The following is a 27,669-nucleotide window of genomic DNA, read 5'->3' as shown; positions in this document are numbered from 1 at the left end:
AACAAAAGGAAACAAAAACTCACCATTGTTAAAGATAATTTGTAAGAGAATTATACATAATCTTACTATCATTTATTTATGATCCATATATATGTTAGGTCATTTGTCAACAAGGTTACCTTTTATATGACAAATATAGAAAATAAAATTTAAGGAATAAAAAGAGAATAGTTTTGAAAATTTACAAAAGTTAAAACTTGGATTAATGAGATTAAGTATTTTTTAAAAAAAGAAAAATTCTAACAAAAACTTTCAAAAGTTAAAAAGAAAAGAAATTTCTTCATTTCTCTAAATTTATTTGAAAGCAACAATTTATGAGACGTTTGTGGTATGGAACGTGGGACGTTTGTGGTAAGGAGTGAGTTAATGTAGTCCCAAGTTATTATAGTTTGTGTTTGGGATGTAAATTATTTTAGCTTGAACTATAATAATATACGTTTAATGCGTAAACTAATTTAGTTTGTGTAGAAAATAGTGAACAGAGTAAAAGAGAATAAAAAAATGATGAATGTCAAATAGTAAATCATGTAATAAATTGGAGGTTTTAAAATAGTATTTACGATAGGTAATTGGAGGTTTCTAAGTAATATTTAGTAGAGTAGGAGGTGGTTATTATAGTCTTACATAACCCATGCACCAAACGACCACTTAGCCTCTAAACTTTAATTAATAACGATGAAGTCTCCATACTTTCAAATTTGTAACAATTTAGTCTCTAAACTTGAATAAATAAGAATTTAGTCTCTATAATTAACTTTACATTTTGTAACTATTTAGTTCATACGGTAAAAATTATTAGTACAAAGTAATGAAAATTCTTACACATGTAGAATGGCAAACTGATCGGTAATCAAATATATTCATCATACACTAAAGTTTTAGAACTAAAGTGTTGCTTTCATGGAAATTTAGGGCAAATCTTTTTTCTTAAAAAAAAGTTTAAACCAAGATAATAGAAATAGAGATCCTGACTTTAAACAAGAACAAAGCAAAAATTCTGAATTTAAAACCAAAGAAAAAAAGAAGAAATATTTCCATTTCTTTTCCAAAAACAAAGAAGAACAAAATATTTTACATACCCTATCCCTAATCTCAACATATGTATATATATTAAGCTTAATTATGAGTTTGATCATCCAATTACAAAAACGTTTTAACTTTGAATAGTATAACATGTAGTTAAGTCTCGTTCATTAATAATTAACTTTTGATTTTTTTTAATTTTTAATTTTTGATTTTTTAGGTATTAGTTTTGATTTTGTTAGAGTAAAAGAGTTGAATTGGTAGTCAAATTTTAAAAATAAAAGGCGAGTTTTTTAAAACTATTTTTAAAATGTAAGAACTTGTTAGAGACACTTGGTTTAGAGAACAAGTAGACACAAACATAAAAGTTGAGTACTTATCATTCATCATTTAAATAAAAAGACAATAAAAGACTTCTTATATGAAAGTTAGAAACTAAACCGACAATTCTAACGTTTAAAAGAAAGATAATGAAAAGCAAGATGTTGGGAGAAAATGAGTTTTGGAACAAAAAGTGGGTAATGAGCAAAAGTATGAAGAGTTTTGTAAACCAAAAGTCCAAACAAAAATGGACACACTATGTTTCTATAATACAATAGTTTTTTTTGGTTGAGTGAAGTTGACCACTTTACAACTTTGTTTGTTCCTAAAACCATCATTCATACACATTTACAAACAAAGCAAACCAATTTACAATCCCTTCTTTCTTTTCCTCTCCTTCCAATTCTCTTTCATTCTTACTCCTAACAACTTCAAATCCACTTTTAATATTCACAAACCACCTCCCCATGTTTTACAATTACCTCCACGATGGAGTGGAGAAATTCAACCACCAACGATACAAAAATTAGAGGTTGTAGTACAACTATTAATGTCAGCTGAAGTTAAAAAGTAACTTAAAAATAGGTTTAAATTGATGGTTTTAATGAAGTTAAGAACAAAAAAATATATTCTTTGATATCTTAACGATGGAAATAATTGAAGTTAAATTGACTTGTCTAAACATACTTTTTTAATTGTAAGGATATAGACTACGACATCTATTTTTCATAATTTTAATAATTATAATGTAAATATGATAATTCCTTTTTTTCAAATATCATCATACTTCAACCGAAATTAAAGAATGAATATCCAATTAATCATAAATGTATTAGACAAAAACCCATGGAAATTTTCTCCTCCAATGTGGATATTCCTTGGCCAAAATTAATATTTTCTTTTATTCTCTTTTTTTCCTACAACTTTTTCATCGTTTGAAAAGAGAAAATGAGAAATTCTTGAAGGTATGATATTAATAGATTTACTATATATCTAAAATTCTGTTTAAGTATATTTCAAATAAGACACAAATAATCCAAACATAGATTTAGTAATTTCATATTCCAATTGACTTTAAAAAAAAATTACATATTAAAACAATAATATAGATATATATATATATATTTATTTGTTATATAATAAAAAAGGAACTCTTGTCCAAAGCCAAAAAAAAAAAAAAAAAAAGTGGCCATAAAGATAATGTATTGGTGAAGAATTAATATAAGTAAACTTGAAATATATAGATAATGTTCTCCTCTTCACAAACATCAATCATTCTCCTCACAACCTTTCCTCAACACCTCATTTTTAATTCCTTTTTCTTTTCTCCAAAAATATATTGAATTCATTTTTTTTTCACATCAAATAGTTTAGCTATTTTTTTATTAGGGTTTTAACTAAAAGAAAAAAATAATAATTTATCAATTATGTTATTTTTAGCTGTTTTTATTTGCATTTTTGAAGATTCCATGATCTACTTGTTATACATCTCAAGTACTCTATCCTCTTACTTTTATGTGTTCTCATCCTTTTCAATGTTCTTCTTTAAATTGTATTTTTTATTCTCTTCCTATTCCAAAAAATTAATTTTTTTTCTTTTTTGCCTCTTTATATTTTAAATATTAAATATTGTACTAGAAAATTGGAATTTAACGACACAAAATGTGTCATGAATGGTTTTCGTGACTTACATCTTTGAAGACCTTGTCAAGATAGGACATTTAATGACACAACCAAAAAAGTGTTCGTTTATTTTGCTTAATGACATTGATTTAATGTATGTTAATGATCATTTTTTTCTAGACATCTACCACATGTCACTCTTAATTGAACTTTGACACAAAGAAATTGTCATTGTTGAGGTCCAAATTGGTTAATTGCTGTAATGTTTACGTAATGTCGACTATTTTCTTGTGTTGTTGATTGACTTAGCTTCTAGTAACATTTTATTATTGTCCACATGCTCTCGTAATATTTTTATTGTATAATTACACAATTGATCTACATTTTTGTGCTCTAAAAATATTCAATTGTAGATTTTCATAAGATGCGTTTTTCATGTCGTTTCTCATACAATTTGAAGAATCGACTACCAATATCTGTAAATTGATCAATATATTGATGATGAAAAGTTAAATATTCCGACCAACATGAACTCAGCTCAACTGAAACATGTTTGTACATGTGGATAGGAGGTCCTTGAAAATCATGGTTTACCTTTTTTACATTATAATGTCATTTTTTGCCCCCTAAACCCATTTCTACTATTCTAATGTGTCATTAAAGTCTCAAATTCTTGTAGTACAAAAAACTTAATGAATTGATAAAAAAAAATTAGAAATTGAATTAGGTCAAGAAAAAAGTTTCAATTTATTATTATTATTTTATTTTGAGAAGTATCTCATTTCATCACTCTAACTTACTTTTGAGTTTGAAATTATTTTTACGTTTACATATCTATTATTATAATTTATAATCGATTATAATTGTTTATGTGTTTGCTCAAAGTGTAATGAGTTTACTACTTTTATTTGATTCTTATATACACATATTCTTGGGATAATTTCTTTTCTTATTTGTTGCTTTTAACCCTACCTTTTCAATTAAAGCTATTGGTAGATGATATAACTAAAGTAGATATTTTTTTATTATATTTAGTGTTCATCGTCATGTGTCACTCACTTTCTCCTTTCATACGTCTCGAAGATACTAACTTTTATATTAGCGATTATGTAATCCATCCAATTCTTGTCAAATTACCACTATACCAGTAGAATTAATGAAAAGATAAAATTATTATGGGAAAATATTTAAGAGTATGGAGAGATTAACAACAAATAATAATTTAAAGTAGGTGGGTCCATGGGCTATTTATTTATTTAGAATGTTAAATAATAATAATAAAGATGATTGGATGTAATTAATCATACAACAATAGAACCCAAATAGGAAGGAATATTTGAAAAGCCAAGATTTGAAAAGTCTCTAATTTAGTTTAAATTTAAGATATAGAAGCTAAGCCAAACTGATTTAGACGCTATATGTATATAAATATATAAAATCATGAGTAGTGTGCAAATCTGGATAAACATATATACTCACATTAGAAAAAGAAAATATATGATCCATAAAAAAGAAGAAGAAGAAATCAACTTCCATCATTTTTCATCATAATATAATGAAATTTTGGAGCTTAAATATACGATATTTTTTCAATCTTTAAAACCCATCATACTGAATTCATCACCTTTGACCTCATCTTTTGGTGGGTTGATGGCTACTGATCTCATCGGACCTACTCTTGTGGATTACTCCTAATTAAGTCTTGATTGGATGGGTGTTTTAGTTTTTTTACCCTAATTTTGGCTCAAAACTTTCTTAAATCAAACTCTACCAATAATACTTATTTTAGTTTTCTAATTAAGTTACATTTCCTATTTACAACTTTTATTTTGTATACTCCCATCCATTATGTGCATTATATTTCATATAATACATAAAATTTAAAAGTTAACATTATGTTTAAGATAGGTTTGAAATTTTAATAAGTCCATCATTTCAATTTTCATTCAAATTTCAAATTTTCTATCCAGGTTTGGAGAATTGATCGAAATTATGATATTTAATTTTTTTTTTTTTACAGTTAGTTGTTATAGCTCAAGAGAATTCAAGGAATTTTTTTTTCATTTTTAATTTATGCTTGCTACATTTACATAAATATTTTATAATATACATCTAAATGTTGTCTTACTTTTATAAGAAAAAGGCCAATCAAAGTTTATTAACTAATTATAAAAAAATTTCGTCAATTTTTATATAATTTTTTAAGATTTACTATTTATTTTTCATGGATGTTTTAAAAAATTAAGTTAAACAAATATAAAAAAAAAACATATATTTTTCCAAAACTTGTTTCTATATTTAAATTCGATTAGACAATAAAAAATATAATTTGAAAATGGTAAATAAGCAAACATAAACCTGGAAAGACATGATAGTTTTAATAATAATTTTATATTGTTGTTTTAAAAAAGAAAAATGGAATTTAATTTAAAACTTATTAGAGAATGGTGTAATTTAGGTATAGGTTTAAAGAAATCCAAAGTCTATAACTTATTATTGAATGTAAATAAATAGACAAGTTTGTATTTCATATTATACAAAGAGTTGATGTTTTTCGTGTATCATTTTTTAAAATTATAAAAATTAATTTAAAAAAGGTTAGATTAAATTAAAAAATAAGAAAGGTTAATAAATAAGTTTGTATCCAATTTATTATTGTATTATCACTAAACACTAATACCGAACACATTGGAATGTGGAATGCAATAGTTTTATCATTCATTACATGGTTTCAAATGACTTTTTTGAGATTTTCTACTAATGCATGCATGTCCTTATTTATTTATTTATTATATGGTTTGAAACAATTGTTGTGGGAAAAAAGAAAAATGCAAAAAGAGGCAAAAGGAAAAGAAAAGCATTCGAGAATGAAATACATTGAAATTTGTGGAATGTGTGCACCCAATCATATAAGTTGATGACCTCAAAAACTTTATCAAGTGTTTAGAAGAAATTAAATTTGTTGACATAGTCTTTGTTTGATTGCTGATAACAAAATCATTTTCCTTTCACTTTCTTTGCCTTTTTCTCACTTTCCAAAGCACCCTCTCTATTTATTCTCATATTTAATTCTTTTGACCAATTGTGAACTTGTGGGATACCCAATGTTCAATTTCAAATTTGAATCTCTCTATTATTATTCCTTTTCCCATTCAATGTCCATCATCAACTAGTATATTCTCTTTATCTCTTGCTGTCTCTGTGTTTAAAACTATATATACATATATACAAGTTTTGAACATCTAGGATGGATATTGTGTTTTTGGAGTGAGTAATTTATTCGACACATATTTTCTAAATCTAATTATGATATTTTCTAAATTCATATATATTCTTAATTTTTATGACATCGATACATACTCATCCACTTATTAAAACAATAGATCTTCGAGAATCATCAAGAACCAAGAAACCGTGATTGTTTAAGGTAAAAAAAGTCAAATGTTAGTTAGAATACAAAATTTAAAAAACTTATAAGTCAAAACAAAATTACTCTAAAAGCTTATGTTTAAAATGTAATAATTGTAATAACTCATCATAATCCTAAAGAGGTGTATAACTCAAGAATTTGAATTAAAATGTTCACAAGTAATTATTAGGTTTTGATATCCATTATTTGGTTTCAAACACGTCATCAATTAAAAAAAGAACATAAGGTTTGACATTGAAATCTCTCTAAAATTTTTAAAACTTGAATCGACCCTCCAACCAAAAACTATATATTAAAAACATAATTCAAACAAAAATGACAAACATAAATGATCTATTTTTAAAATAGAAAAGACTTTCCAACTTCAAAAATTAAAATAGAAGATAAATGAGTAAAGATAAATAAGTATAAAACGATTGAGAGTAATAAAAATAAGGTTAATCATAAAGAAGAGGTTAAAAGATGCATTTAGTGTTATTAAAAAAATGAAGTAAGAAGTAATTTGAAGAGTTATTATTAGAAGAGAGAGAAGTAAAAAAAATAAACGAAAGTAAAAGTAAAAAGAGAAGGGTTTTTATTTGAATATTAATTAGTTGTGTTTTTAATAAGGATTAGTTTTTTTTTTTTTTCTTTAAAAGAGTCAAAGTCGGGGAGTGGTGTTAATATGAACAAATTAAAAAGGAAGGTCCCGCACGTGTTTCACTTCTGAGGCGCGTATTCCGTTCAGTTCACGCCACGTTTCCTTTTTCCTTTGCACTTTCATTCATTGTTTTCTTGTCTTTAAACGCGTTTAGGTGCAACCCTAATTCATTTCTTCCATTCTTCTCGTTTCGTAATATTTGTTTTAGTTTGTTTTTCAAACTTTTGTGGGTTAAAAACAAAAAGAATAATTATTGAATATTAATTTAAAAATCAAAGATGCTATTCTTAATAATTTTATTTTATAAAATAAAAAATATTAACGGTTTTGAAGTTGATGATACAAATTTTATTTTATTTGATTTAAACGTTTTTTTTAAATCAAATTTAGTGTGTAAGTTTGGTGTGATACATTAATGAATTAATAGATAATTCACATCATGTACTGAAAATATAATTCAATTGATCATAAGTAACAAATGAATAATTTTCATTGTATAGTCAATATGATTATTTGAACATGCATGCCATAAATTAAGTTAATTAATTGATTTGATGCACTTATGTTTTGTTTTTTCCTTTTTGCAAACTATTAAACTGTGTTAATATAAATAAATTAAAATAAAATCAAGTACATTATTTAAAGGGCCTTTTCAAAATAATAATAAAGGGGCTAAAAATTATTTACCCTTTAAACAGAAAAAACCCACGTATCCATAATGAAAAATATAAAAAATGTGGCGTGATTAATTGACATAAAGTACATAATATATTTGGTAAACAATCATTAATCTAAACAATTTTTTTTTAAGATTCTTTGCTAAACGATTGTTTAGATGATATTTTTTAGTATTTATTGTTACAAGATCATTTACTTGATACACAATCGTTTAAATTTGGCTACCCAAATCTAAACGATTTTTTAAAGATTATTTGATACACGGTCGTTTAGATTTGGGAGCGTTTTTAATTTTTTTCAAGATCCAAAAGATAGAAGAAGAGAAAAAAAAAACGATAGAGAAAAAAAATCGTAAAAGTGACTAACATGAGCTTAGCTCAACTGGCACTTGTATGTTCCTATGGACAAGAGGTCCTGATTCAAATCCTCACCCCAACATTTATTACAATAATAGATCTTTTTCTACTTTGGACGTTGTATTTTTTTCTGAATTACAAATTACAAATTCATGGTTGTTGTCACATGAAAATTGAGTTCATATTTATCTTATTCAGATTTTGCAAACAATGTCAACGTTGCAATGGCATGTGTGCCCATTTTGTAGATCTCTGAATAAATGAATCTAATTCAAAAGGAACAGGCTTTTTTGCTTATGACTAAACACACCATACACAAGAAATACAAACCAAACGCCAAAGTTTATAAGAAAGAGACATTGTGGTTGCAATCTAATCATAATTAATTATATATATAAAAAGTGAACTAAAAATAGTCTTATTTGTACACTACAAGAAATCGAAACACTTGCAATGCCAAAAACAACGTTGACAAAAGGTGTGTCGTCGTTGATCACCTTTCGTCGATGCACACAATGTTACGTCACGGAAAGTCCCTTTCTACGACGTACAGAAACAAGACATCGGGAAAATCTAAATTTAAATTTAATGTGTTCACTTTTCATGATGTGTGGTAGGGTGCACGTCGCGGAAAGGTTAAATGATAATTATTGTTTAAAGTTTTCCTTCCCCGATGTCACCGTGTCACAAGTAGCAGAAAATGAACGCATTAAATTTAATTTAAACTTTTTGCGACGTCTTGTTCCTATACGTCGCGGAAAGCCGCTTTCTGCGACGTAATTTTGCGTGCGTCGGTGAAAGTTTAAATATTGATTTTTAATTTAAACTTTTTCCGACATACACCCTATTACACATTGGAGAAAGTGGAAATTGTAACGACAAATTTACACTTTCCCTAACCTATGGCAGGGGCACGTTGGAAAAGTTTAAATATTGACTTTTCATTTAAACTTTCATCGACGTTAGGTGGAGTGACATTGCGAAAAGTTTAATAATAATTATCGTTTAAACTTTCTTCGACGTGCAACTTGTCACACGTCGCGGAAAGTGTCCGTATTGAAGTGACAATGGTCACCTTTCTCCAATGTGTGGCAGGGGCACGTTAGGAAAAGTTTAAATAATGAGTTTATAATTTAAACTTTCCCCAACGTGTGTACTACATAAGTCGGTGAAAGGAACCTTTCCCGACATTTTCAAAGACGTCGGGGAAAGTCCGCACTATTTATTCTCCCTTCAACATAGAAGAGATGTAAAACGAAAATAAACTCAAAATCGACCAAGAGAGAGGGAGAGAAATAAATTATATCATGATAATGATATATTGGATTTGTATAGTAAATCCAATACACTAAAAAAATTAATTTTTTTTTTCATTTGTAAAAATTTGTACCGTATTTTCAGTTTATCGAAATTTGAATGTTTTTTTTATCGAAAAACATGTTTCATTAGTTTTCGTAAATACGATGTCAATTTTGAACGTTTTGTACGCAAGTTTTCCAAATAAATTTATTGATGCGTTATGTGCGAAATAAATTATATCTATTTTTTAAAATTTATGTTGTATGTGCAATATCAGAAAATTGTGTATCGTTAACAATCAATTTAAACAACCAACGACGAACATAATAGCATTGAAACGAAATGAAATATGGAAAAAAAATGTTTATTCAGAATGCAGTTAAATAGTAAACATCAAATCATGATAATGCAAAAAAAAAAAAACTGTGGAAATCAAAACAAAAACGGGTCATGCAGTTCAATCACAAGATATTTTATTTAGAATTTATGGTTTTGTGGAACTAAAATTAATTAAATATTTTTGGGTTGAATATTTAATTAATTATTGGATTTGAATGGTTAGTGTCGTTGAACTTGAATTTAATTAAATATTTTTTTGGTGTTTATTTAATTAAATTGAAAAATAGAATTTGGTTAGAAATTTGATAATTATTTGTATACGTGCATACATATATATATATAATTGTTGTGAAAAAATGAAAATATAATTATATTTGTTAAAATATAATTATTAAGGGAAAGATATTCATATTTTTGAAAAAAAGAAAAAAAATTGATGGGATCGAAAAATTATTTATTGGAGAAAAGAGAAGATTGAGAGAAAGAAAGAAAAAGATTAAGAAGAATTAGGAAGGAATAAGAGGGGAATAAATTTATTCCTTCTCCTCCCCTTAAAACTTTTCTTTTCTTTCCTTTTCCTCTCCAAACAGCCCTTAAGGATATCCACATAACTGAATTCACTCATAAGAAAACTAGCTCAGAAGTAGAAAAGAATCATCAAAACTCATTAAATAAAATGTCACAAGTACAATGTAGCAAAATGACATAAAAATAGAAATTTAATATAAGAAAAACAACAAAGTAATTAACATAATAAATTTGAAAAAGCAGACAATGGCTTTCAAAAAACCAACCAGCTAATACGCTCTCTAAGATAGATTTGATCCTTTCTCAAGGTGAATTCCACTCTAAAACGTGTTCTTATGAGTAGGGCTTGATTGGAAGAAGCCTACTCTTTAGAGAAACTTTTGTTATCGAAGAAAATATGGAATAGTTTCGTGAGTTTTCTTTAAATGAATCGAGAGGCAAAATAAATTATTTCAAAAGAAAAGCAACGATTGCTCGAGCCAAAAATACGATGTTCAAAGCCAACCAGAGTCTAGAAAGTTATAGAAATCAAATATATTGCGAAAACCCTAAAAGAGAAACATACCGGTCAACAAACACTCTAGATAAGTGGTAAGATAAACTCTTAAAGAAATAAAGTCCACTCTCATATATTAAAACTTTTTATATGCTACATAGTTGTTTCCTGCGCTAACTTAAGTATTAGAGTCTATGTGACAATCACCAAAATAGTATCGAGATTTTTCTATTCTTTCAAGGTGTATTCTTCTCCAAATTACAAATTCATGATATATTTTTGTCGCATGAGAAGATCATCTAGTTCATATTTTCTTTGACCAAGATTTGGTATCGACATGTTTTCGTTGAACTAACATCACTTTAATGATATCATATAAAATTGGGAATAGGAATAATTTATTATTGCAAGAAGTAACTATATATACGTTTCTTTGTAAAAAAAAATGTATGTATTTTGTCAATCATCGTGGGTTTCTTGTAAGCTTGACCGTTGACTCATTTCTCATAGTCTAGTTTCGTCTTTTCAAGTTGAACTTGCTTGAAATTAGTTAAACTTTGAAGTTGTTAAGAGTCACTTTGGTACGCAAAACCATTAATTTTATTATTATTATTAATCCTTAATCTAAACATAGAAGTGGTAGAGATTATGTGTTATGTTGTAAGGGTAATGAAAATAATATAGTTCTATATATGTACTTCAATAAACAACAAATAATAAAAGCAAAAGCCTAAGGTTTACTTAGCTCTAGCTTCCTCCCACAAAAACAAGAGAAAAAACAAATCAAAAGAAGATACTAATTAAAATCCAAAACAACCAATGTGGTTTTCCAAAGTGTTGTATTGTGTACTCAAATTCAACCAATAATAAAATAATAAACATGCAATAGTTTTAAGCTCTTTGTAAACCAACTTCTCCCCAACCAAAAAAGTTACTTCCCAAAACCTATCATTTCCACACAATAACATACTATAAATTGCACATTATTGCTGCTTAGTAAATTCCAACAACAAAATGCAAACTATCTTCCAAAAGTATAAACATATAGATCTAAGCATATTAAAAGAGTAAAAAGAGAGGCTTGAACCACCCATCCACATCCACTAAATTGTATGCATAGAAAAACAAAAGTGTCAAGATACGTAAAAATTCTTGTAGCGGTTCCTTGCATCAATATAGTGTCGAGTCTACTAAAACACTAATGCTAAACTCGTTCAATTAAACACACAAAAGAATAATCAAAGTTTTCCTTTGGAGATTACTTATCCTTTTCTTCCTTGAGTTTGTGGAATAAGACTATTTACAATGTGTTTCCTCTCACATTCGTTCCCAATGTAGAATAATTTGCATATATATCCATAAGCTCAATTAGTCGTCCTAGAATCCAAGACTCTAACTTTTCTCTTTTGAGATCGGTGTTTTTTCTTGTCATCTTTTATTTTTCCTTATGCTTAGACTTGTTTGTTGGTCGTGGGTCATGCATGAGGAAAACTTATTAAGATCAAACATTTAAATTTTTTAAAATTATGAAAACCAAATTGATACATTTATGGAAGAAAAAAAATCAATTTATATATATATGTTCATAAACTCTGGAAACTAAATATCATCTCAATTTATACTCCAAAATTTGATGTATTAACTATTTACGATAATTTTCACTTTGTTTCATTTACCATCACCTCAAAGTCAGTTAAATACAATTATTTTTCTCAAATTATCCTATCAAAATAACCAAGAAAATCATCATATAATTAATATGAAAAGCTTTTAATTTCAATACAATTTGATTTTCCACAACACACTCTTAAAATAAAAAACCCATTACAATAAATGTCCAATCATCAATGAAAAATGAACAGATACGTTGAAATAGTGTTGAGTATTTTTTTTTTTCAAAAGAAAAACTACATTAATTGACATTAGATGCATTTTTGAAGAATCTTAATTGTAATTTGGAAGATAGAAAAGTATGTATTTAATTTAGAATTAAATGAGCTGTTTATGTTCTAACGCATGACAAAGCCTTAGCTGTCTTACCTAAGCCTTTGGTAACCATTCTTTTCTTTTTGTTCTTTTTTTTCTTTCCTTTTTCCTCTTTTGGTATTTTAATTCATTTGTACAATCTAATGAAAAGGCATTTAATTAATGGGATAAAAATTTGGATGCCTATAAATATGATTATTTAGGCACGTAATTAAAAGAAAAAGAGAGAGAAAAAAAAAACTCATAAATTCAGCCCATGTGATGGGTTTCTTTTTCATCAAAGAATGATTTTCTATAATAATGTTTTATTAACATTATAGATAGATTTATTTAATTTGTTTTATAATTGAAAGATAAGGTTTTTGATAATACCAACATAGAATAAGAGGGGAGGGATTCAGCTACAAATTCTCTAGTCATTTAGACATACTATATGATATTCTACTCATACATACTCCAAGTAAAAGTTAAAAGTTTTCTTTTTAAAAAAAATCTCATTTTGAATGGTAAAATTATTGTAAATAAAAGAATTCCTGAAAATATTTATAAATTATAGCAAAATTTTATATTATGTCAATTTTAGATTATATTACGATAGTGTACATTAGTATCTATCATTGATAGAAGATGAAATTTTGCTATATTTTATAATTATTTTGGTTTATTTTGTTATATTTGAAAACACCTCTTTATATAATTTTGATAGAACAAACCCTAACGATATTTTTCATATAAAGGAAAAACTCAACAATATAAGATCATTACACTACTATTCGAGATGAGTTACTTAATCAAACAAAATTTTAATAACAACTCCAAATACTAATTTTAAATCATGCTTTCAATCTCGAGATCGATGATACATATATTACATAGTTAAAGTATATTTAAGTTGAATGATTTCTTACAAAAATGAATTATAAGTAATCATAGTAAACTTTGGGTTTGGGTTTGTACACCATTCACCTATTTTTAAAACTTTGTTTTCTAATCACTTGGTAGAATTAGGAACAATAAAGTTGATGGTAAGTCAAATAGTTTCATCCTTTTTCATTGATAAAATCTATGTATTATTGTAGAGCAGAATCTATGATGATTATTTGATTTCAAAAGGAAAATTAGTAGAAAATGGTTTAAATTTAGTTGAAAGGAAAATGGGTAGAAAATGGAAATTAATTTTAGTGAGAAATGGATGTATTGATTTTGATGCAAAGTTAAGCAATTCAAATAGTTGACATAAAAGTGGGAATCAAACTAAAAATTAATTTATAGCTTTTGTGTAAAATTGATATGTACTTCAAATCATTATTCTTCATTTCCTTGTATTGCTTTAATGCATTAAATTTATAATTTAATCTAGAAAAAATAAAATCAAATTGATATGTTCATCAATAATCATGAGGTGAGGTTTTTTTAGAGGAAAAGAAAAATCCCCATTCCATGAGAGTGTGTGTTACAAGAAAGGAATAGATTGGTGAAAATTTTACATTTTAATCATAACTAACACTTACTTCAAAATTACATTTTTAGTTTCATAAGTTTTAAATTTATTAATTATTATCGTATCAACTAAAACATCTACAAAACAAACTAATTTAAATCTATTAGTATCTAACTCTTATCATTAAATAGAAATTAAAATTTTAATAGTAAATATTTTCATTTACAATCGTTTTTCTTATTATTTTAAATAGTTATATATATTTTAAAATTTAAAAATAATTTTATGATATAACTGTGTAAGAGAAAACTTTTAAGTTTAATTTTTCAAATTTAAAATAATAAAAACTACGTGAAATTGTACCTTTTGAAAATTTTCTATTCAAACGAAAAAAAAATTAAAAGTGAGGTCCAAATGGACATATACTAAATAAATCAACTTTAGAAAAAAAAAGTTTAAATTTCATTTACTCTTTCAATAATAAAATTGGTTGATTTTAATCTCCAACTTCTTAAATTGTTCTTTCAACAATCAAAATCATTATCAATAATAGTTTTTAATTTGAGAAAATTGGAAAGAACCATTTGAAGACAAATAGAAAGTTATCCTTGGTAGTAGTAAGGTGATAACAATTGATTTAGTAGACACTGCCACTAAAATTGAAAGTAGTGAAAATCAAACATAAAAGTGTAGATCTTACAAATAAAAATGTAAATCTTAAAAACTTAAAAAGATTTATTTACGAGTATTTAATTATGAAATAAGTGATTTGGGAGGGTTGAAAATAATGTGGGAAACATTCTTAAAACACATTTTAAATGATTTTTAATTAAGAAAATGTTTGAATAAAAATATTTTTAAACATGTATTTTTCTTTATCAATTGAAATGAGGCATATAAAATTGAGAACAAAATACAATTTGTTTGAGAAAGAATTCAAACTTAAGAAAAAAAAAAGAGAGTAAATAGGTAAGGATTTGGAAGTAAATAGAAAAAACTAAAGTGAAAAGAAAAAGAACATTTTAAAGGCTTTGGTAAAAAAAGAGAATGGAATTGAAACGAAAAAGGAAACCGTAGAAATATAAAACGTATTTGAAAGTAAAACGGCAGCCAAACAAACACGCTGTTTTTCAAAGTCTTCAAATAAAAACCATTTTTCGCCTTCCCGTAGTTTCAGAGCTCCTTCTCCGGTGAAAATGGAAACACCAAACTCCATTTCCATTTCTCCTTTCTCTTTTTCTCTCTCAATTTCCATTTTCTTTTACCCTTTTCTCACTCTATAAACCCATTTCCTCTCTCCCTCTCCCTCTCCTCAATTGGGTCTTTCCCCTTTCTCTCTCCTCTGTTCATGGCTGTTACTCCCAATGAAGTACACCACACCACAACCCAACAAAACACCCCTCTCCTATCTCTCCCCTCTTTTAAATGACGATTTTATCCTCTCCCCCCCTCGCCCTCGCCCTCCTCACTCTCTTCGCCGTCCTTTTCCCCCTGTTTCCGTCGATCCAAGCTCTCGGTTCAGCCTCTACTCTTGCTGTTAGCTACGGCTCCCGCACCGTCTGTGGCATCGTCGCCGAGCAGCCGACTCAAAGGATTTTGTGTTTCCGTGACGGTCAAACCATTTTTATCGAACCCGGTATATCCTTCTCCGCTGTATCCGGTGGTCGGAATACTTTCTGCGGTATAAGGTCCGGCGGCTACACTATACTCTGTTGGAACTTCAACTTGACCACGGCTGCGTTTACCCGGAGAAGACTTTACTATAACCCCAACGTTCTTCTCGAGAATCTCGCGGTCGGCGACGACCAAATCTGCGCGACAGTCGTTGGTGCCGGCAATGTAACTTGCTGGCGAGATGGCAACAAAGTGATAGGTGGATTTTCTTCTCTTCTATATGATTCTATCTCTTCTGGGTACGGGTTTTCTTGTGGGATTTTGAAAGGGAATCAATCTATTCGATGTTGGGGTAGAAATTCGTCGATTGCAACCGAAATCGAAAATGGGTTTCGTAATATTTCAATGTTGAGTATCGTCGCCGGTGGGTTTCATGTTTGTGGATTGAATATCTCTGGTGGGTTAGTTTGTAAAGGGAATAATGATTTTGGGCAGTTGGATTTTCCTTCAAATTATTCTGTGGAGTTCTCTGAATTAGCTCTCGGTGAACGCCATAGCTGTGGGATTTTAGTCTCGAATCGATCGGTTATATGTTGGGGTGGCTTAGGATTTTCTGTTGATTTGATTCGTGAAACTTCGTTTGAATTAATTTCTTCAGGATCTGATTTTGTTTGTGGTTTAACAACGAGTAATTTCTCTGTTCTTTGTTGGGGGCCTGGTTGGTCCAATAATTCTTTAAGTCCTTCTTCACTTTCTCTTCCCAAGATTCTTCCTGGTCCTTGTGTTCTTCAATCTTCTTGTAGTTGTGGGGTTTATCCTTTATCTCAAACCCTCTGTTCTAACTCTGGGAATGTCTGTAATCGCTGTTTTTTTACTGTTCCAACGCCATCGTCGCCGCAACCATTGCCTTCCTCACCTCCACGGTCGCCACCGGTGACAACCCCGTCGCCTACGCCAGCTGCCTTGAAAAGGGGTTTGTTGGCATTTGGCATTGTGGGATCAGTTGGGGCCTTTGCTGGGATTTGCACAATTATTTATTGTTTGTGGACCGGCGTTTGTTTTGGGAATAAGAAGATACATAACTCTGTTCAGCCTACCATCACTAGAGCTGCTAGTTCTAATGGTGGAACGACAACTTCGAACACAAACAACAGCCCTCCGTCGCGGTCGTCGACAATAAGGCGACAAGGTTCACGGATAATGCGAAGGCAAAGGAGTGGTACGTCGTCCAAGCACGCGGATAGAGCAGAAGAATTCACTCTAGCTGAGCTTGCCATGGCTACTAATGATTTCTCACCTGAGAATAAGATTGGTGAGGGGAGCTTCGGCGTCGTGTACCGAGGGAAACTGTACGATGGTCGGGAAGTAGCGATAAAGAGAGGTGAAACAGGGCAGAAAACTAAGAAGTTCCAGGAGAAAGAGAGTGCTTTTGATTCAGAATTGGCCTTCTTGTCTAGACTCCATCATAAGCATTTGGTTAGGCTTGTTGGGTACTGTGAAGAGAAAGATGAGAGGTTGTTGGTTTATGAGTATATGAAAAATGGCGCACTTTATAATCATCTTCATGACAAGAACAACTTTGAGAAAGCCAGTAGTGTTGTAAATTCTTGGAAAATGAGGATCAAAATAGCTTTAGATGCAGCTAGAGGGATTGAATATCTTCATAACTATGCAGTCCCTCCCATAATCCATAGGGATATTAAATCATCCAATATTCTTCTCGACGCTAATTGGACGGCGAGGGTATCTGATTTCGGGTTGTCATTGATGAGTCCAGGGTCGGATCGTGATTATCGGCCGACAAAGGCAGCTGGGACGGTTGGTTATATTGATCCTGAGTACTATGGATTAAATGTTTTGACTGCTAAGAGTGATGTGTATGGGCTTGGGGTGGTGTTGTTGGAGCTTTTGACAGGGAAGAGAGCTATATTCAAGGATGAGGAGCAGGGAGGGACACCGGTGAGTGTGGTCGATTATGCGGTGCCTGTGATTATGGCGGGGGAATTAGGGAAGATTTTGGATCAAAGAGTCGGACCACCGCAGATCAACGAAGCGGAGGCAGTGGAGCTAGTGGCTTACACGGCGATGCATTGCGTGCATTTGGAAGGGAAAGACCGACCCACGATGACCGACATTGTTTCTAATTTGGAACGAGCTTTGAATCTCTGTGATGATAGCCATGGTAGCATCTCTAGTGGTGGAATTTCCATTGTTTCAGAGTAAAAACTTCAAAAAAAAAAAAAAAAGATAGAAAATTTCCAAAGAGAAAAACCAAAATTTTGAGCTGTTCTTCTTCATTTTTTTTTTCTTTCTTTCTTCCTTCCTTCATAATTCTTTATGGGTATATTCTTAGTGTAAAAAAGTAGAGATTTTTCCATCTAACATTGATCCCAACTAACATCACTTTCATTTCACTGTGCAACCCTCAAACTTGTATAGATTTCTTTCTCACTATGTTTTAGCATCTTTGTTCTTTCCTAATCAAACTATCCTTTGGAGATCAAGGAACTGTCGCAATGTTCTTGGTCCATTGGAAATTTGAGTTAGAATTTTCCATTTGGGTAAACTCATAGGTGAAAAATGTTGAGATGTTTTATAATCAAACATAGAACTATAGTTTTGAAAACAGCCCCCCAGCAAACCAAATCATTAGTTTACACTATGCAACTCTCAAAATGTTAATAGGAACCTATCTTTTCACTATGTTTGTGCATTGTTGTTTGGTACAATCGATTTCGACCAAACCACTAGCTAGCTGAAGATGACGGGACCATCCCAAATATGTTGATGAATAAGAAATAATAATTCAAAAACCAAAAAGGAAAGTTAAAGAATATTGAAAAGATATCATAGATAAGCCAATGATTTTATCAATGCAACACAAAAAGAAAAGAAGATGGAAGATTGAATGTGAAATGAGGTTGGGTATTGTAGATGTTCCCATGTGCTTTTGGAGGGTACTTAATTGGCCTTCAGCCCTTCTTTCTATATATTCTCCAAAAAATTTGAAAAGATTTTGACCCTAAAAAAGGAATGATGAAATTTTTGCATGAAATAAAGAAAGAGGGAAGAAGAAGTGGTCCAAAATGCAAAATTGAAGAATTTGACTTTGAGAACACAAATACAAGGCTGCCTCTTTGCATTTAATAGATAAGATAAGATTCGAACGGTAAGGACACGTGTAGGGTATGATCTTCGATGTTAGTTCTTGAGTCATTGTAGTCTCATAAAAGTCATTCAATCGGACGGTGGATAGATGAAGAGCAGATGAATAAGAAAAAGAAAAGAAAAGAAAAGATATCCTTTGAAATGTTAAATTTTGAGTTTGATATAAGTTTCAAATTTTAAATAAAAAGTTTCAAAACATATTAAAAAAATAGAGAAATATTATAATTCTTTAAAATAAATTAATAACCATTGATAAAAAAACTTAGAGAAGAGAGTGAATATCTAATGAAAGATTGAGGTTAGATGTGTAAAGTGGTGTGAACCAAATGGAAACAAATTTCAAATCTGTGGAATAAAAGATTTAAAAGTATAGCATTTTAAACTTGAAATTAGATCTAAAAAAAAAAAGAGAGTGAGAGAAGAAGAAAGTGATAATGAAAGGAAAAGGAAAGAAATAAGGGTGAATGTTGAGGGCAGGTGAAGAAGCTTGTCTCTTTATTTTGCAATGGCAAAAAGTTTGGTTTCTCTCAAAACAAAAATTCAAAGGGCTCACAATGGAAGGGAAGCATTAGAGGGTCCAATGTTTTGAAATTTTTGGCACCTAATAATGTTTCTATTTAATTCAAGTTTCTAAAATATCACATCATTTTCTTTTCTTCCTCTTATAAAATATATTAGGTTGTTATTAAACAAAATTCAACATATGCTTTTGACCAACTTCTTAGAGTAGTTTATTATTATGGTTAGAACTATGAATACATCTCAATTTTATGTCAAAACACAAATAAATTCGTAACTTTTTTATATCAAATAAATATTTGATGTGAGATTTATGTCCTCACCTCTCAAATGCTTACTATAAACAGTTCAATAATTATTTGCTATTTCTAACTTGATAAGAATTATATCAAAACAAAAAAAAATTAAACTTGATTTTGTTTTCAATTTTTTTAGAAATCAAATAGATGTTTAGAAAGGGAAAAAAAATTTATCAACAAATTAACGTGTCTAAGGTTTTTAGAACAAATAATTATTAAGTGGTAGTGACTGACATACATTATTTATATATATTGTATTATAACTTTGGACATAATCATTAATATTATTGGAGTTTCATGCTTTCATTTGTGTATATGATTTGCCAAGACATTGAAGAAAAAAATGGTAACCTCGTAGCATCTTGACTCATTGGATCTCAATTCCATTAGTTAATTAATAGGAAAGAGCATTTGTGGGAATAAATTAACACACCAAAACAATAATAGAACCTTTTTATGGATAAAGACAATTGAAAAACTATAAACATCATATTACCAATACATGCTAAGATAAAATTATCCAAAATAAAATACAACCAACATCTAAAACTAGTTTTACCTATAAATGACATAACTCAACCATAGGTAGAAAACACAAAATACTTTTTCAAGTGTATATATCTTAATTTTTTAAAAGCAGATGTATTTTATTGTATTCATATCTTGTATATGTATCTAATGTGTACTTTTTAGATTGATATGTATTCTTTTTTAGTAAAAGATCATAATCTTCTTATTATTTTCTAAAAAAATTTCAAGTTTAATCGTTGAGGTCGATTTTGAAGATTCTTCAAGTTAATTTTTTAACTGTTCATTTTTTCTCTATATCTATATCTATACTCTGTGGTACAACAGTTGTGGATAAAGAATTGAACCTTCTATGAAGATAAAATGTTTTAATTATCGTTGAACTAAACTCATTTTAGTAAACACAGTTTACGTATATATATCTTATAAAGATTGTGACGTTTTTTCATCTTCTTTAAAAGCTAACTAATCAGTGAGAATGACTTCTTTCTCATTGTAGGTGTCATGAACTCGCTTTGAATCATGATAAATATTACACTATTTTTAGGGACAAACAGTCAATGCGATACTAATTAATATAAAGTTTTTATAACTATAATATTAAGCTTTTGTAGACATGTCAATATTTCTATGGATATTTTCATGTTTCTATAGGTTTGATATTGACATAAGTGGTGAATTGATATTTCCATTATGTCATTAAAATATTCATAAAGCATAAAAATTAATCATCATTTTATAATTTTTTTTTTTATAATTTGGATAATATATTATTTATATAAATAAAAAATTGGCAAAATTTTATATTTGATGAGTATAATTTTGATTGAAATAATTTAGTAATTACTTTTATATTAAATTAAATATAATTAGTATAGTCATTAGCTTTGTAATTCATGAGAATTTAGATAATCGCTAATTAACCTAATAGAAAGTTAGGTTTTGGGGATAAAGAAGTAATAAAAGTTTGAATTTAATTGCTCAAAAAGAAAAGAAAAAAAGCTTAAATTTGGGATAAACAAAATCATGAAAAAGAATGGTTTGGTAATTAGTTTGAATTTTGAAGGATATATAAGTCCAAAATCTTTGTTCACATATCCTCACTTTTTAATAGCCATAGTAGAGATAATAGAAGTAATAGACAAAAACAAAATGTTAAACTATGTTAACATGAAATGCAATGAAACTTTACTTAAAAGTTATATATGTGTGCAAGTATATTTAGATAGATGCAACTAAAAGCTTTAAAATTTAAGAGATTATATGCTTAGAGTATAAAACCAAAATGTAATTTAAAAATATCCTCTTTTTTCAGTGTTATGAAATTTGGGTAATTGCAGTAAGAAAGCACTTTTCAGTGCTCACAATTAAGTATATAACATTTTTATATAACTCTATCCATCATAAAATCCTACTGGTCATATGTTTAGGACAAATATCAATTTATATTCTTTGACTTTGGAAGTTCTATCAATTTAAACTTTATACTAATAATTGTATCAATTTGAGTCTTGAATTTTGAAGATTCTATCGGTTTAAACCCTGAACTAACAATTATATTAATTTTAACTTTAAATTTCCATACATGTATCAATTCAAACCCTCAAACTTTATAAGTGTGTTCAAGTAAAACATAATAGAGGGTTTAAATTGATACAATTATATTAAAGTCTAAATTGATGCACTTGAAAAAGTTTAAAGTCTTAATCGATATAATTATTAGTTAGTGTATAAATTGATACAACTCACAAAGTTAAAATTTTAAATTGATACAAACTTCAAAGGTGAAGGGTATAAATTGAAATTTTCCCTAAATTATATTGTTATTAAACTCTAACAAACGTTATCTTCGTTGACAAGAATCTAAATTATTTTATATTTGCAAGTTTTTTACAATTGACTATAGTTGCCAACCCTTTGAAGTTAATTGCAAATATTTGCAATTGATTCTATAAATTTCTTTTGTTTTACACCGACAAATATTTCATTGAGCTTATATATATTGGGAAGGATGAGAAGTTTAAGAACTATATAATTTAAACAAGAGATTTAAAAAGGCAAGTCAAACTATATATTTATATATTTAAACTTCTAAGTACTAATATAATAATTTATAATTTCCAAGCTCACCAATCATTTAAGCCTTCCTTAAAGAAAAAAGAAAGAAAAAAAAGAAAGAAAAATCAATTGTTTGTTGGTTTAGATTATTATATGTTGTAGCAACAATGAGACTCCCATATATCCAATAAACAACCTTTGGAGCTTAGCAGAGCCAAAAATTTCTTTAAAATAAAATGTTGGGAGATGACAATAATGCTGAATGGTGGAAAATTGAGCTACCTTATCCAAAAAGAGACCGAAAAAAGAAAAAAGAAACAAAGATATTTTTTATAATAAAGTTGAACAATAATAAGATATGTGTAAAATAAAATCCAAGGAACCTTTTCTATGAACTCAAATCTCACCATACAAATTTGTGTATTGTCACTAACAACTGCTTTGGACAGACATCTATTGAAACAGTCCCACAAAAAAAGGGGAAAAAGAGAACATTATTTAACAATACATTTGAACATTGAAGGAAATGAGATGGATAATATGGATTAGCTTCTCTACACATGATGATTGATACTCGGCTAAAAAAAACATCCTCACAAAATAAGAAAAACTAAATGACACAAATAATAATAATAATGATGATAATAAACACAGAATCAAGAAGGGGGTGAGGAAGAGGAGGAACAAAAGCTGCTTACTAATTTTGAAGCTGTACATAATTATTGATGTAATCGAACTTGTTTTGCCTTACCTTGAATTGTTAAACAAATTCAAACCCCATCAGAAGCTTCACAGATTTGTACTTCTCTCCCTTGACACTGTGGAGCGGAACGGCTCGAATCCCTCTTCTTAGTTCTGAAACAGGCAGGCATGTCTGGCCCCCAAAATCATCCTTTTCAGACATGTCGTACTCATGAACTTCGATTCGAAGAAGTGCGAGTTCTGGAACAGTCAACGGAAACTCGAACTCCTCATTCCAAGCAGGGACCCAGTTATCCTCTAATGTTTTTGTTTTCTTCATTATTGTATCAGCTGGGACTCCAGCGATTCCCACCTACATAAACAGGTTTAAGCTATAACTTTTTAATCTAAAAACTACAAGAAAAATAAAATGAATAAGACAGTGTTTTTAAGCGATTAGAAAATCAATCCAACAGGCCTATCATTAACATACCCTTGTATAAAAGTCTGGTGGGGAGTAAGCATCAAAATGTGTGTGATGAAAATCATAATACCACCCTTCTCCCATATACACAGTCACCTTATCAACAGCAAACAGAACCAACATCGTCAGTATGGTCAAAGGAAACTGAAGGACAGACAAACGAGAAGGATAAAAATGTTGCGGAGCACTTACTTTCAAAGTTGTCTTCACAGTCAACCTAACTCTGGGATCAAAGATCTCATCATCTGAACCAGGCTTCAGTATAAAATCTGGTTTTTTAACGTAACCACAACCACCATTAGCCCTGAACATGCCATGCATTATCCATAGTGACCTTCCATAGCCCTATTATAAGTCACAGATCATCCAATTTAGGAAGGGGAGTCTTAGTTTCATACGATGTTATCTAATTAGGTTGCTAGCAAGAGGTTAAGACGCTATCTAATCTTTCATCTCAAACTGCTAGAGCTTAATGGGAAACAATGAATCAAAGGAATTTTGTAATTAAACAATCTATAACAAGTTAAGAGGAGGAAGACGAAATGACCTGCATGTTCAGTGCAACCATTTGAGCACCATGCGTCCACCCAATCATTGGATTATAATTCGACGAGTCAAATCTGATCCCCTTTGGATAGACTCTCAAAATGTTCTTCTGAGTAAACCTACAGAAGGTAAGAAGACAAAAATCAAGAAAAGTAACAAAATTTGCTCTGAGAATGAGCAAACTCCAGAGAGACAACATATAGACCTGAAGATATAAACTCCAGAACAATGAACAATGTTATTCTCACAAGGGAAAGGAAAAGGAAAATTGAGGAAATGTTTCTTTTTAAATGTGGTAGATCACATTAAATAGGAACGCCTAAAGCAGTGAACAGATTAACAAAATCTGAACCATCCTAACCCTACATATCCATCCATATAACTTTAGGGCATTTAGACACCAAAAGCTTCCTCTCCTCAATTAGGGAAAGAGAATATGGCTCTATACAGAGTGACTCTGCCTTTTCTAATAAACACAAGAACTTGATTCTATATTGGGAACTTCATTTATGAATGGTTGAGTAAACATGCCACCATACACACTCAGCCAGTTCGAGAGGTCTGTTCCTCTCTCAAAATCTCTCCTCAATTTCCAATTACAAATAAATCCTTAATTCTTAAACAACTAACTACCTATTTTTCCTTAATTACCCTTTTTACCATTTCTATTAAATAAATTAATAATAGGAGGTTCCTTTTCTAACAAAATTTCATAAGACTTTGAACATCCTAAAATGTAAGGCCATTAAAATATATGTTCACTTAGCACATTTCTATGCCTACACTTCAAAGATCATTAACGAGACACTACATACTATTGATGTCTTAATCGAAAAACAGATTTGTTCATACCTTACAATTTGTTTTCCATGAGTAAGCACCGCCTTTTCTAATTGTTGCTCACTCAAGCTCAGACGTCTAACTTTGTTGGGATCCACTTTGAGGCATGCATCAATTCCACCTTTAGGCTTTCCCGCATGAATAGCAATCAAACTTTTATACTCAGGAGCAATATACTGTGAAGATTCTGTAGACTTGGGATCTCCATCCTCATTATCTTCTTCATCGTTACTATCATCATCCAAATCTTGCTGTGATGTAGAAACCAAGCATAAGATCAAAAGCTGTTTTAGAAAACACAAGGATGACAAAACTCATAGGCACCATCCGTCACACACCTTGTAGTCAGTCACAGTACCACCTTTCAAGCTCGACACTTCTCTTCCCCATGCTGATGATTCTTTACCATTCCCAGAAGTCTTTTCCTTCTGTGCCTCACCCTCACCCTCCTTAGGAGCATCTTTGGTCTTAAGGTACTCCTTAGGTGGTTTGGTTGATATAATAATCCTTTTCTTTAGTGATTCAGGAGAAGGAAATTCTTTCAAGCATTCGGAGCCAGGAGTGAACAAAATGTCTCCGAATGTACTCATAACCATCTACAACAATTCAGAAAAATTAAAAGGTCTTAATACACACACAGACAAACAAAAAGAGGAGGAAAAGGCAAAAAACTAAACTACTTTACCTCAGCCACTTTAGCTTGGAGATTAGGAGGAAGATGATCTTCCAATGTTATTACAACCGGATAATCAGATGCAACAAAAGCATACTCTTTAATAGATTTCAAACATTTAATAAGCTCCACTGGGGTCGTAAGTGTCCTGAAAAGCAATCTCCCAATCAGGAACTATCAAAGAAAAACATAAAATAAAAGATACCCATTACTGAAAAAGAAAAGAAAAAACACCTGCCATGAAGAACATCTATATTATCCTTTGAAGAATTTGGCCATATGTCCAATTCAATTACTCTAACTCCTCTCTGTAGAGCTTGTATGATAGGCACATCACTACAGTCACTACTGAGCTGATTCCCAGTCAAATACGAATTATGTCCTGTATATATGTAATAATGCGACAAGGGAGCACTCATATCATGGTGCACCTGAAAAAAGAGAGAACATATCCCATTCCATGTTCAGTGATTGGAAAAGCTAAAAAACAAACATTACATTTGATGTACAAAAACACACACCGACAACACACAAAGCGAGAGAGAGAGAGAGAGAGAGAGAGAGAGAGAGAGAGAGATCCAGGATCCATTTGAATAAAAGCAAGAACGCAAAAAGGACTAAGCAATTAATTGATTTCTATTCTACACACAACTGAATAGACAATAAGTAAAGGAAATTGGAAAAATGAAGAGGAGTGAGGAATTACCCCAAGAGACTCAAGAGGAGGGTTGAGATCGCTGAAGAGATACTTAAAGAAGGCTTCAAGATTAAGAACCTTGCGGTGAAAGATATTCAAATGCTTGAGTTCATTAGTACAACGTTCAATCATGTTCTGAGCATCGTCCCTGGTGGTATTAGCCTCTTTCTGAACATCGATCAAGAATCTCTGGAGATGATCTGGGTTCATGATACCATTCTCGGAATACTCGTCAAAAAGCTTCTTGATCTCGTCGGGGGCTTCGCCGGCGGTCATCTTGAAACGCCGGCGGAAGCAGAAGCAAACTCTGTAGGTCTGCTTAGACATGGGGGGAAGGAATTAGAGGGGGAAATGGGGAATTAGAGAGAGAAAGAGAAGAAGAAACCGAAAGGGGAAAAATCTGTAGAGAGTTTGAGAGAAATGAAACGGAAGAAGAGATGCGTTTTGAAGAGAAGAGAAGAGAAGAGAATAATGGTGGAGAAGAAGAAGAAGAAGAAATAGGGTCCACTCTCTTACAACAATTATAATGTGGTTGGTTCAACTATTTAATTAAAGTTACACTTCATTTACCCTTTAATTACCAACTTTTCCTTTTCCTATCTTCATTTTTCACACATCTTACCTCCACTTCCACTCATTTTACTCCACAAATTCATACATTTACATACACACACACCCTAAATTACATTCTTAACACTTTTTTAAAGTTCTAACAAAAATCTAAATCTTCCTTACAAATTTCCTACTTACTACTATATTCGTCTCTATCAATTCAACTATACTTACTTTAGCATGCATCAACTAAGAGCTCACTATATTTAAACGATTGTTAATTTACAAGATTAGTTTATTTTATATTTTACTTCTATTTAACTAATTTTTTCATTATCATGATGCTAACATTAAGAAAAGTTCGAATAACGGTACAAATCCTAGTTGACATTTTGATAAAGGGAGGAGTTATTAAAGATAAAGAGTGAGTACTATCCAACAAGCTTAAAGTGTGATTATTCTTATAAAAACCAATGTGGTTTTCTTATATCAATTATGAACCCAAATAGATCTCTATTAGTCAATCAATATTACTGGTAAACATTAATGAAAGATTATTCGTATTTTTTTGTGATAAATAAGAAAGTTTATTATATTTTGTAAATATGTTCAGTTATTTTTCTATATTTAAAAACGTCCATAAATGTAAAGTGAATGGCATAAAAAAAAAGTATATATATATATATAATGTAATATAAGAAAACGTGTAAAATATTGGCAAAATAAATGGGAACTGAAATGTATTGAAAAACACGGTTTAGGAGTCAAACTTACCAAATAAAAAAACTGTGGTAATTGATGAAATACATATTAAATTTATGATGAGGGATGAACATGTTCAATAATCTAA

At 29.8% G+C, this 27,669-nt stretch overlaps 2 protein-coding genes across 2 annotated transcripts; one reads left to right on the top strand and one right to left on the bottom strand.

Moving 5' to 3' along the window:
• The first annotated feature begins 15,271 nt into the window (after positions 1-15,271).
• LOC101215625 (putative serine/threonine-protein kinase-like protein CCR3) lies at positions 15,272-18,196 on the top strand. The gene has a single exon (XM_011656687.2). The coding sequence runs from the start codon at positions 15,586-15,588 to the stop codon at positions 17,995-17,997; it is 2,412 nt and encodes an 803-aa protein (XP_011654989.1). The 5' UTR covers positions 15,272-15,585; the 3' UTR covers positions 17,998-18,196.
• Positions 18,197-22,709: 4,513 nt separating this feature from the next.
• On the bottom strand, positions 22,710-26,857 carry LOC101212421 (phosphoinositide phospholipase C 2). The gene is made up of 9 exons (XM_031885822.1): positions 26,277-26,857; positions 25,805-26,001; positions 25,583-25,718; positions 25,236-25,493; positions 24,910-25,148; positions 24,059-24,176; positions 23,704-23,856; positions 23,521-23,607; positions 22,710-23,400 (listed from the first exon to the last, which is right to left on the bottom strand). Exons 1-9 carry the CDS (start codon positions 26,592-26,594, stop codon positions 23,107-23,109), a joined length of 1,800 nt encoding a protein of 599 aa, XP_031741682.1. The 5' UTR covers positions 26,595-26,857; the 3' UTR covers positions 22,710-23,106.
• Positions 26,858-27,669: the final 812 nt, after the last annotated feature.

Source organism: Cucumis sativus, chromosome 5, assembly GCF_000004075.3.
Source record: "Cucumis sativus cultivar 9930 chromosome 5, Cucumber_9930_V3, whole genome shotgun sequence".
NCBI classification, from domain to species: Eukaryota; Viridiplantae; Streptophyta; class Magnoliopsida; order Cucurbitales; family Cucurbitaceae; genus Cucumis; species Cucumis sativus.
Note: the sequence above shows the minus strand (reverse complement) of the source record. Positions and strands in the feature narration are given on the sequence as shown.